General features: G+C 40.9%; 2 protein-coding genes across 3 annotated transcripts in view; one reads left to right on the forward strand and one right to left on the reverse strand.

The window, feature by feature from the left end:
- The window catches only part of LOC118426645 (leucine-rich repeat-containing protein 4B-like), a 53,807-nt gene extending 44,237 nt beyond the window's left edge, over nt 1-9,570 (forward strand). For both annotated transcript variants that reach the window (XM_035836156.1, XM_035836155.1), the window contains exons 2-3: nt 5,000-7,717; nt 9,138-9,570. In XM_035836156.1, coding sequence (XP_035692049.1) covers nt 5,416-7,717; nt 9,138-9,175 — 2,340 coding nt within the window. In that variant the 5' untranslated portion in view covers nt 5,000-5,415 and the 3' untranslated portion in view covers nt 9,176-9,570. The remainder of the gene's footprint in view (nt 1-4,999; nt 7,718-9,137) is intronic.
- LOC118426647 (serine/threonine-protein kinase Chk2-like) overlaps nt 1-12,022 on the reverse strand; it is a 137,816-nt gene that overhangs the window by 78,048 nt on the left and 47,746 nt on the right.

The raw sequence follows: 12,022 nt of genomic DNA on the forward strand, positions 1-12,022 counted from the left end.
ATTGTCTGTCATGCAGTAGAATCCTAATGGCTCTTTCTAGGCAATTCATGCATAATATTAGAGCCTGCCAATAGTGTGTGGTCCCTTGGTAGCATTTGAAGATATGGCAGCAATTAAAGTATAATTGGCTTCCGGAGAAAGTGAAGAAGTGACTAAGCTAGCAAAAGGTGACTATAATTCTTCAAGACCCAATATGCTATAATTGTATCAACATAACTAAGACTTAAATACTTAAGACTATGATAATTTGACAATTCTACCTTCTTAAAAGGACTTAAAAACTTTTAAAAAATAGGTAAAATAAGTAACAAAGTTGTAATATTTTTTATTTATTCCTTATAATACCCAATATGTTACAAAAACATTTTGGCAGTCTTAACTTTGTAAAGTAAGCAATAAAAACACAAGTACTTATTATCAAAGATTGAATCACATTTATTGTAATAATAAAAAGAGCTCTATATCTACTGCGCTACTACAAACATTGGTGAATTACTGGTATGGAGGTACATTATCATAATGATGAACTGTCTTGGCAACAAACCAATTAGTTAAATTAAGAATTAAGTGAAAACACCGCACCACTAGAGGCATTTTTACTCAATTTGCAGTGGAATCTTATTAGAGCTGTATGAGAAATGAACATTATAAAATACCCCAGAGGCTTGGAAAAAAAACAACACATTTTATTCGGAATAAAATGTAATCTACCGACCTTCAACTTTCATTGCCAAAGTTCCTCCTACATTTTGTATTCATATAGTTCAATAATATATGCAGCAGGTTTTATTTTGCTAGATTATTATTTTATTAAATGGCAACATACAAAGTTATTGTAATATCTTTTTACGTTGAAGATAAAAAGCACATTGAACAATACTGCAGTAGGAAAAATCTGATTGGAATTAAGAGCTAGCTTATAGAGTTAAAAAGATGAAATATTTTGTAAATGTCAACAGTATTTCCTTTTTTTTCGTAACAGAGAGACTATGATCGCTCTACACTTTTTCCTGTGTTATAATAGATTCATGTAATTGTGTACCATAAAGTATTATCATACTGACTAATTATAACTTTCTTCAGAATCTTTGCCTTCATTAGAAAGAACTCATGCTATCTTAATGGTAGAAGATGGTAGAAATGCTGTAATAAAAGCATTTAGTCATAGACAACTAGCTTACAACTGCAATAAGACTAGGTTCCTTTCTCCAATCAAATAATCACGGTTCTCTGTTTCATACTTCACATTAATAATGGTAAGAGAACTGAAAGGAAAATTATTGCTTGGACAAGGCATAGCCCTAGACAGGTAACCAACCATGTATGAAACAAAATGACTGTGTTTTGAGTGAGAGCTATATGATGGTCTCTGGCTTCAGTTTCATTTCTAAAGGTGACTGAGCTGTGGAAAAATGGTTTACGCTTCCCTTCACAGTAAGCATCGCTCCTTCCGTCAGGCACAAAAAACGGTCGCAAGTTGTAAGCCTGCTGAGGTATGCCTTGTCCGTAGGGGACTCCTTTGATGCGCATTTCACCCGAGTGCACGAATCTATCACCACAACTCACTCTGACCATTCTGCGGCTCTGAAATGCAGAGTTAATGACCATGTTTCTATTTAAGAGAAAACAGAATCTTTATGCAACTGAAATTTCCAAGGGGAAGGAAGTGCCTCTCCGCACCCTTCATTCCCAGGAAATGACTACATTTATCTCCCTCTAACATCAGCTTGAAGTGAAGCAGGCAAGGCTGGATGACAAGCCCAGGCTATTTCCAGATGGGAGTCCCTCAAAATTTGCTTATTTCCCAAGACTATGTGTCTTGATATGTTGGGTATTCTCTATGTCTCAAGGGAGAGAGGGGGAGGGCGCTTGCAGAACAACTTACTTTCCATTATTCACTAGCATCAGCTGAAGCACTCATTTATGTCAGAATTACGTTCCTTATATGGGTCTGACGTGGACAGGCGCCCATATCACTGACAATGTAACATAGGGTCAGACGAAACTGCATTCCTCTTACACTGGCATGAAGGAATAAAGACACTGCAGAAAGTGATAAATTTTGCGGGAAATGCAATGGAAGGGGTCTGCTCTTTCTGAAATCCATTTACCTATCCCGTTAGAAGCCGCTCTAGCGCTGAGGCGGCAACACCTGCTAAAGGGAACGTTGGGGTCGTAGGTCGCTAATAGAATTGGGGGCTCTGGTGTGACAGCAATTTCTGCCCAAGGGTGAGGCTGCATAATGAAATTAGTACAGAGACTATCACTTAGCTTCGGCAACACCTGCTCACTCCAGAAAGCCGCAGTTTGAACATGTAACAGTAATGGCAGCCACAGCGCAAAGTCTGGGTATCTCAAGAAGGTTTCATTTTGTTTTGTGTGTGGAGAGAATCAATCAAAAAAAGAAAGGCACATTGTGCAAATGTATATTCAATACATGGCAAAGACATAGCCATTGAACAAACAACTGCTTGATACATAAGAGACTTCAAGTGATTAAAATTCCTGTCCAATCACATTCATAATATCTGCAGGCTGTGCAGATGAATCAAGAACGAAGGGGAATTTGCAGGTTTGGTTGTACCATGGTGGCGTACCACACATAATCCCTTTTTGATCTTATCGCCCTAAATGAATAGTTGGGGATATATAGGTGCGAATATCGGGAAATTCCCCTGTGTGCGCAATAACATTGAGTGATGTGTATTGGGTGGGGAGCACCTGCCTGAAACATTGGCACTTCATTTCAGCCCTGCGTTCAATTATACTTCGAATTCCAGCGTCCAAAAATCAAAGCATTGCTATAATTCTTCCCTCTTACTCTTCCGACCAATTGGGCTCTGCTTACAAATCAAGTGACCAATCAGGGTGTGGCCAGCTGGGATGGGTCTTGAATATGCAAAGTGGGTAAGAAGTTCAGACTATTGGCAACAACATACATGAAGCAGCTTCTTTATATCCTTGGGGCCCTTATTGTGGTGAGTTCTCTCCTTCCTGTTTGTGTGGTTCATCTTTTGTGACTACAGTTCTAAACGTACATGACATGTTCCACCTTAAACTCCATCCATAGACAGCTGCATGATGCTTAATGCTGGTTTATGGCCAAGTAACAATCCCCAACACAGGGTGCCCACTGCAATTTAGCTGTCTATATTAATACATTCTATCTTGAATACTTCATATTATTACTAATGGCATGGCTGGGTGCTATTTTAATTCTGATAGGAGTATTCAACTTACACTTTTGTGTTTTGCTTACTATGAATACATGTATATATAGCATGGTTAATGTGTAAATCTGTAGATAAATGGCATTTCACATATGTTGCAGTAGAAAATGATGGGCATGATCAATAGCAGAGAATGACACTATTGGATCTGGGGAGTGCTTCCTTGATATAACCATAGCTGGACAAGGACAGCATTTTTATGCAGAGCAGCATGGCTCTTGGGGAAATGTTGGCCACGTACAAGCCACCAAAGCTTGTTCCTCAGGGCGTATCGATATCTGCAAGGCCCCGGACATTTCACACATAGAAGTGACAAGCTATTTTTGGCCATCATAAGATGAGCGTGACTGGAGAGGAATTAACTGTTGCAGCCTTCCAAAGATGGTTGAGTTGTTGAACCTTGTGGACTGTATGAAAGAGGTGTTTCCTGTGATATAGACCACGTTCATTGTAAAACAAAGACGTACAATGGCTACATCTCTTTGACATTTCTATTGAAATCACAATAAAAACGAAAAATGTTGTATATTTTTTAAGATGTACAACATTTTTCGTTTTTATTTTTTATTTCTACACCCACATGGGTGTAGACAAGAGATGAATTGAATGTTGGTTTTATCTTGAAGCCACAAGCAGCATTTACAATTTGCAATTACAAAGTTAACACTGAGTGAAATTGCTAGAAAATTTTCCCTCATTCTCTCAAGATATCACCTCATGCCTAAGAGTCTATCTGATAATGTAATCAAGTAAACCTGCAATCAATGTTTACACAATGTTTAGCATTAACTTAAAACTTGCCTTAAAATATACAATTCTAACACAACTACACGAACTGCCATACTGTCAAAGATGTCACATAAAACAATACAAATTGTAATCAAATCATTCTGCAATCAATTCTTAAACAATTCCGAGGAAAAGTCAGAGATGAATTGACTTTGGCAGGCTGGTATAATTCTGTGGAGTGGCAATTGTACTGAAAATTTTCAGAGATCCCAATGGGCCTCTGAGTGACCAAGCGATGGCTAGCCTCCATCATTCTAACAGCTCTTAGGCTCAGTCTTCTGAAGGTGCTAGGATTAATATTACTCCCAGCGGAATGGTTAAAACACCTTTGTAATTTTCCTCAGTAGAGCATCTATCACTACCCAATGGTGTTCACTGTGATACTGGCTCGAAAATTACGCATTCTATCCTTTAATTCCCCATTTGGCCCTGCTTGCCATTTTCCAGCCCCCCATAATTGCCTACTAATTTATTTAAAAATTCTGGACCATGTTCTCTAAACATGAAGATTCAATCTTGCGGCCATGATTTCATTTGACCAAAATCCAATTTGGTCTCTATATGCCGGCAGGAATTACGCCCACCATAAAACCATCGCTCGGGTAGATACCTCTGCATCAATACCTCTATCCGCCAAAACGTCTGAGGTGACAAGGGTGGCCAGAACCTATCTTGGGAATATCGAACAAAGTGCAAATATTCAAATGCCCCCTGCCCTGTAACTGAGTATGGCTTGGAATCTAAATGCAGCAACCGGGGCCATATATTAACTATACTTGATTGAACCTTTAATTTGAGCAGTGTCAACTGTTGGCAGCGTGTCATAATTCACTCCTGTCATAGCCCCCTGTTTAGGGTGGACAGGCATAGGTCAAAGGTATATTGAAATATGGCTGTTCCTTTACATCAAAACTTGGTCCATCACCTGTCTGCGCTGATTCTCTGACATGGGTTTCTGTTGTTGTTTTTTCCACCCACAGACACACCGAATATGGACCGTCGCTGATCCATCTTCCCATTGACTGGACTTTGCAGCAGTGGAGCTCTTTCCCAGAAAATCATTCTGACTCCGCACACCTCTTGCTCGCTCCGCCCTCATGGGACACTGGCCAGGGCATTTATTTCGGGTTGTGTCAGCAGCAGATGACCTCTTTCGATCGAGGAGAAGCCAGCCAACTAATTGACCTTGTCTCTCCGACGCGGCATGGCAGAGAGGATCTGCACTCGCCACGGAAAAATTCCACAGAATTCCCTGCCTCAACGTTGGCACTGCAGTGATGAGGTGGCCACGGCCTTTTGGGCCCCGTTCTCACTGCGTTACGTACCATGGTGTGTGCTGATACAGAGTGTGCATTTAGAGTCAGTGATGTGAATCGAGGTTACCACTGTTGTCACAATGTGGGGATTACCAGCAGACAAGCAACAGGCAATGCTCCTTGTCCTCCTGCTGTCACTGGCTAGGCCTGGAGCCGCAGGGTGTCCCAGCAAATGCAGATGCTACACGGATACAAATGATGGCAATGTGGTAGAGTGCCGGAAAAGGGATCTAACCAGGGTGCCATCTGGTATTGACAACACCACAAATACCCTGTTCTTGGACAGAAATCGAATTGAAGTTATTCCGCCGAATACATTTACAAGTCTGCCAAACCTCCGGAGGCTGGACCTTCATCAAAACCTGATACGGAATGTTTCTGTTGGAGCACTCAGTGGATTGGGAAGGCTGAGAAACCTGGACCTATCGTTCAATTGCATTGGTGATATCAAGGAGCGAATGCCTCCCAACCTTACAGAGCTATACCTGGATAACAATCCTGGACTGAACATACGAGATATATTCAATGGGCTGTACAAGCTACGGACCCTTTCCCTAAATGCATGTCAGCTGAACACGTCAAGCATAAAGGGAGGAGTATTCATGGATTTGGGTGTACTCTACTACTTACATTTGAGCTATAACAACCTAACTGAACTTCCTATTGGAGCATTCAAGGGGCTTCGCAACCTAGGTATTTTAACCCTTGATAACAACCAGTTGGCATATACTTACAAAAGTAGCTTTGAAGGACTTGAGTCGGACATTACCATCTACTTACAGAACAACAGAATAACGCGGATTCCGGAAAAGTTACCAAAGCGTACATGTAACCTGCAACTTAGCTCCAACCAAATTACCTCCATTCGGCGTAATGCGTTCCCTGATATGCGTTGCTTGTTCCATCTGAGCTTAACTAACAACAGGATTAAGAGTATCAGGCGTGGAGCTTTCCGAAACCTTCAGAATGCGCAATCCTTGACAGTATCACTCAGTGGGAACCTTTTGTCGGACGTTCCTGATAAGGTGTTCCAGTTTAGTGTGCGCACTTTAGACTTGAGCAACAACAAATTCAACTTCATCCCGTCCAAAGCACTTCAAAACGCCCCAAACTTGAGAGAACTTATTGTAGATAGAAATCCCATCGAATACATTCAAAACTACGCTTTTCAGTACCTGAACAACCTGCAAACACTTCATCTCAACAACCTAACAAACCTGACGTTTATCGACAGATATGCATTCCTCGGGCTCTCCAACTTGAAGAACTTGTACTTGGAGAATAACAAAAAGCTGATATGTCTGGTCCCAGGAGTTTTCCTCGGTTTGATTAATCTTGAGCTCCTTGATCTACAAAAGTGCAGTCTGATCAACCTTCCAAATGGGATTTTCAAAGGACTGGACAAACTAAACTTTCTCTACCTCTCTGGCAACCCCTGGACATGTGATTGCAATTTGCGCTGGTTGAAGCAGATGACGGACAACTCCTCGTATCAGCATTACAATTTGAAGTACGAACTTACCTGTAGGGCTCCCCCCAGGGTTGCCGGACGTGCAATGTACAGTTTGCGTGTGGAGGACTTCTCATGCCCGGCAACGATCACGTACAACACCCCAAGTCAGAGCGTGTTGGTTGGTCAGAATATGTCACTTGTGTGTAACGCCACTGGGGAGGGCAATATAACTACCAATTGGACGACTCCTGACGGTGCTATTCTGCAGGCAGGATCGTACTTTTCCCGCGTCTTTGTACAGTACGACAACTCGTTGGCCATCACCAATGCCAGCTATGGCGATTCGGGAAACTACACATGCTATGTGGAAAACATATCTGGAAACGACTCTGCCACGATTTTGATCCAGGTGCGTGACACAATAACCACAGTCTCCCCAACCACTACAGCTACACCAAACCCATCAACCACAATATCCACCCCTGTGCCTACGGACCCCAGTGCAGGACCAACCTTAGATCCAAGCTCCCCCTTCTGGCCCTGTACCACCTCGAGATGGATCTCCCCTCCCCCTCTCCCTGCAAACTTTTCCGCCACTACAGTAACTCCTTCCCCATCACTCAATCCCAGCCCCACAAACAACCCTCCATCTCCGTACTATACCTTACTTGTAGTTAACATATCCCTTGGGATAGCCATTTTCCTCATCATAGTCATTGCTGCATACTGCTCCTGGAGACGCCGGCGGCGCCAACATCAACAGGCGTGTGCTGTGACACAACCACACGAAAACCACCGAGTGATACTAGCCAACAATTCCAGAACTGCCACATGTAACCAGCCCTATTCAATCCCTATGACGGACTTCAACGGATCATCAAAGGACTTGTACATGACGATCCCAGTCAACTCCGAACTTGCAAATGGAGGTATACCACAGTCTCATCACACTGTTGTCTAGCATAGGTAAAACATGTAGTAGTAGTTGTTAAAAAAAAGAGAAACAAGTTGACTATGAAGAAACACTGTGAGGCCTTAAAACTCTCTCGGGTAGACATGTAAAATAGCTATGTTGGGGTAGGATGGTATAAAGTTATACATTTACCTCTAAACAGATAAATACCCTTACAAAATGTCTGATCTTCCTGTTTTATCTTTTCGAGAGTATTCTCTAAAGCAGTACCTGAATGATGTTACTGTCAGGAAACTGTTCCAGCTTTATATGTGCCATCTTTCAAAGTGACAAAGCCACACAAATCTGAAATCTTATAAAATGTAAAAAGGAAACACCTTTTCCTGTTGTATATCACTGAGATGCCATATATTGGGTAATGAAAAAAGACATTGTTGTTTCTGCGAGTGGGTACTTATTGTTTGTGAGGTAAGTGTACGTTTGAGTATATTACTCAGTGCACCTCAGTCCTCCATCCAAAAAAATATGCTTCTCTTCCACTGTAGGTTAGTAATATACAAGCAAAACTGATAAGCTAAAAACTTGAGGAAGAGAATATCTTGGAGGAGAGAGATGTAAAATCCTTTGTTTTCAAACATGTAGATATCTAACATTATACCTAGTATTAGTGCTCGATTTTTATGACTATCAATGGAGGCCATGATATAATGAAAGCTCCACTGTTGTTGGTCATGTCAGCTTTTGATGCAAAGGCACTGCTGTAGCCAAAATGACACCTTATTCACTCTGCCTTGCATAGTCCCTGTAACACTAACCCTTGAGCCTTGTTTGAGCCTCTTTGATACAAAGTTATTCACATCACAATAGATGAAGCAGAGAGCAACCCTTGTAACTGCACGAGCATGTATTCTACCTTTTCTCACAGCTGTTAGGAGCATGGTTCCTTCGGAAGCTCTTTGAATTTCAATCCTTCAAGTACCATTTCATGCACTTTACTGCCGTGTTGTTGTGCCAGAAATGCACGTTGAAATTCTCCTTGTATCTTATGAATAATTCCACCAGGGATAAAGATCAACTGGAGGTGACTTAGAAATCTGCTATGGGTAGCAATATTGGTCTTCATCTGCCTCCATTTTTGGGGTTGTTCAATATACTGACGACTAAGGTATTTGGCATAAGCCATATACTTCCACCTGTGCATAGGAGTAATGAGAGTAAAAGCTATATATGACGAATTTGAAAAATTGTTCCTAATAAAAGAGACAGAATCATACATTGACTGCAGGCAGTGATGGGAACTTTGTCACTACGCATCATCTAGGTTATTGCATATCTTGCATGGTTAGTGCTGTAAGCGAGCTGATATATTCGCTGGGACAGATACGTTGGGAATGGCGCACAGTTGGGAAATATGGATTTCCTTTATTGCATTCCAGACGAGTGGAGAGTGCCAAATGCCAAATGTATGTTCTGAGACAAGACTGTCTGCTGTCTTCCACCCCAGAAGGTCTGCTGCGGCTCCTACCTGAAATATTAAATCGTAACCACATGGAATCATCAGAGGGGACATTATCTTCATTAGCAGATTTTAAACACTTGAGCGGAGAGGGGAAAATAACATTTTTCATCGACAAGATGGAGCTAAAGATAGCATGACAGAGGAAAATTATTGCTGAATAAGGTACATGGGTACTTTTTCATTAGTCAAAAATGAACATTATTTACATAAGGATATGGAGTTTGCATGGAATGAAGTTATGTGCCATACGTATTTCTGCCCTGATAGTTCCATCTCATATGGTCTAAATGTTGGTAGAACGTGTGATAAATCACTGTCATTTCAGCCTCAATTAAAGCAGCTATCCCTAAGATATTGCTCATGTGGCTCAATCATTTAATATGCAGAGTAAGGAATTAGTCTCAGAATGCTGTGAACTGATGGATGGAAGTTGCCAGAGGCAAGCCCTCATTAGTATGCAACGACAATAGTAGGCATAAATATGCTAGACGAACAGCCATTTTCAAGACCAGCATGAATTTGCAGTTCAAGCAATGTAACTTTACTGTTGCTGGAAGTTAGGCTATTGGAATATAACAGAAAAGCCAGGTTCATTATTGAAGATTCTCTTCATATCTTTACCATTGATTTTTACATAAAATATTATTTTCTATGGAGAGCTATAGCCAAGCTTCCACAAATGCAGGGAGTATGTAGTGAATGTCATGGTTTTCGATTTCCGGACGAAGTAAGAAGTCCCAATCAAATAAACAGATAGGACAGATGCATGAGATCCTGAGATATGCTGCCGAGTGATGGACGGAGCTGATTGGGGCCCATTTGGCAGGCCTCCCTGAATGCCAACCAATTTTCCCAATGCACCCCGGACATTGATCAGCCCCATTCCCGCGCCCACTAGCGCACCTGGTGTCGAAACCTCAAAGGTAGCCGACAGCTCTCCCAATTTCCCCCCGCCACGGGTCTCTCCCCAAACAGGAAGTGAGATCTTGAAGCTGATTTCAGCCCCATATCCTGTTGGATTCTATTTGGGAGAGTTATCGGTCAACACCAGTGATTACGAATAGGACCCTGTACACTGAATAGTAAATAGTTGTGAGACTTCAGAGCAACCTAGGTAGAAAGGAGGATCATAAGGGTCTCATATCTGTCAAGTCATCCGTAAAATAGCACTCCTGATATATGCTATATTGAAGCCTATAATCATATTTGGTCTCTAGGACATTAGGAGAGCTTGACAATAAAGTTGTATTCAAAACTGAATCAAGTTTTGCTTTTAACTCTTTTTAAGCTCAAAGCGCATGCAGCCTCATCAATGCACACTTGCCTCTGAGAATCTTTATTTTGTGCATAAAATCTCATCCTATCAATTCAAATTCAATTTAAACAAGTCATTGGATTACATGATTGTGATTGGCATTTCAGAATCAGAATGAAGGAACTGATCAAATCCTGAAGTTCCTGTTAAGCACCACTGCACAAATATGTACTGATCAGATATAATCAAGATACTATTTAAGTCTTTACATAAATTTTGATATTGTGCATATAGTATAATGTATGGGCATGTCAACCTCTGAACATGGTAGCAAAAACAACATGCTTGCTTAGGTGCATTACTGTCACCTTGTTTAGGTCCTGTCTGTTGGTAATTAAATCAGTGGCTCCACACAGATGGCAACACCACTCAATTACAGCAGTAATTACAGTTCACTAATGACGACATCAAAGGTAGGATACACACACTGGGTTTTATGGATGAAATACCCTGCACACCCCAAATATGGTGTTGGTGTGCAAAAAATTGCTGGTATAGAAAAATACAAGATGCATAGCTATCAAAAATATAAAGAAAACAAATTTTAAAGCTGTTGTGGGATTTTGACTAAAAGACAGAATGTAGTACAATCATGATAAAAATGTTTTGAAAAGAAAAAAAAGCAAAAACGAAAAATTCACTACTACAGTCATTGCCTTCAAAGAATATCTCAAACCCCGCAGGAGAATTGACAGAGAACTTACTTGGAGAATTTACTTGTTCTCTTGCAATTATCTATTCTCAAAAAGCAAAAAAATTATTTTAACTAGGTGTCTTTTGGTACCTTTGAAATTCATGGCATTATCATACTAGAATGCAACAATCATCACAAATCAAGGCCTATCTTTTTTATTGGAAAACAGGTAAAAATCAATGCATACGCAGGTAACATACATAAACTAAAGTTAGGGTGGCCTCAGTATCCATTTTAGATAAGTCTTGAAAGAGCAGGATGAATAAGTCATTTGATTTCAATGACGTCGAAAATGTAATCCCTGAAATGTAACAACCGTCTGTCTCTTCAACCAAAAGGTAATTAGTGGGCGGGAAATGGGTTTTCTGACCTTGAGAATCAACCACGTATTCCTAATGAGCCGCAACTTTGATCCATTTGAATTTCTATGTCTTTACCTAATGGATCTTGGGGGATATCATATGCACAGCAAATAGAGGGATGTAAAACTGGTGGCTGAGCACTTCAGCCACCATTAAAGTAAAGGAGTCTATATTGCTCCATTCTTCTTCCTGTGAGCACAAGTTTTACGTAAACCCAGTGGGGAGGGGGTACTTCTATTGATGGTCAGTTGGAAGTGGGATGAAAACAAAAAACAATAGTCATCAGGAATATTAGACATCTTCCAGTTCTGGGTGTTTCTTGAGTGTCTCCTTCCTCCCTCGCCTTTGTCGATTTTCTCCAAATGGCTCCGAGGGATTATTGATTGGGACAGAGAAGCTTCCAGAGACTGAAGAAGCATTACACTCCGTAC

Source organism: Branchiostoma floridae, chromosome 11 (genome assembly GCF_000003815.2).
Source record: "Branchiostoma floridae strain S238N-H82 chromosome 11, Bfl_VNyyK, whole genome shotgun sequence".
Taxonomy (NCBI): Eukaryota; Metazoa; Chordata; class Leptocardii; order Amphioxiformes; family Branchiostomatidae; genus Branchiostoma; species Branchiostoma floridae.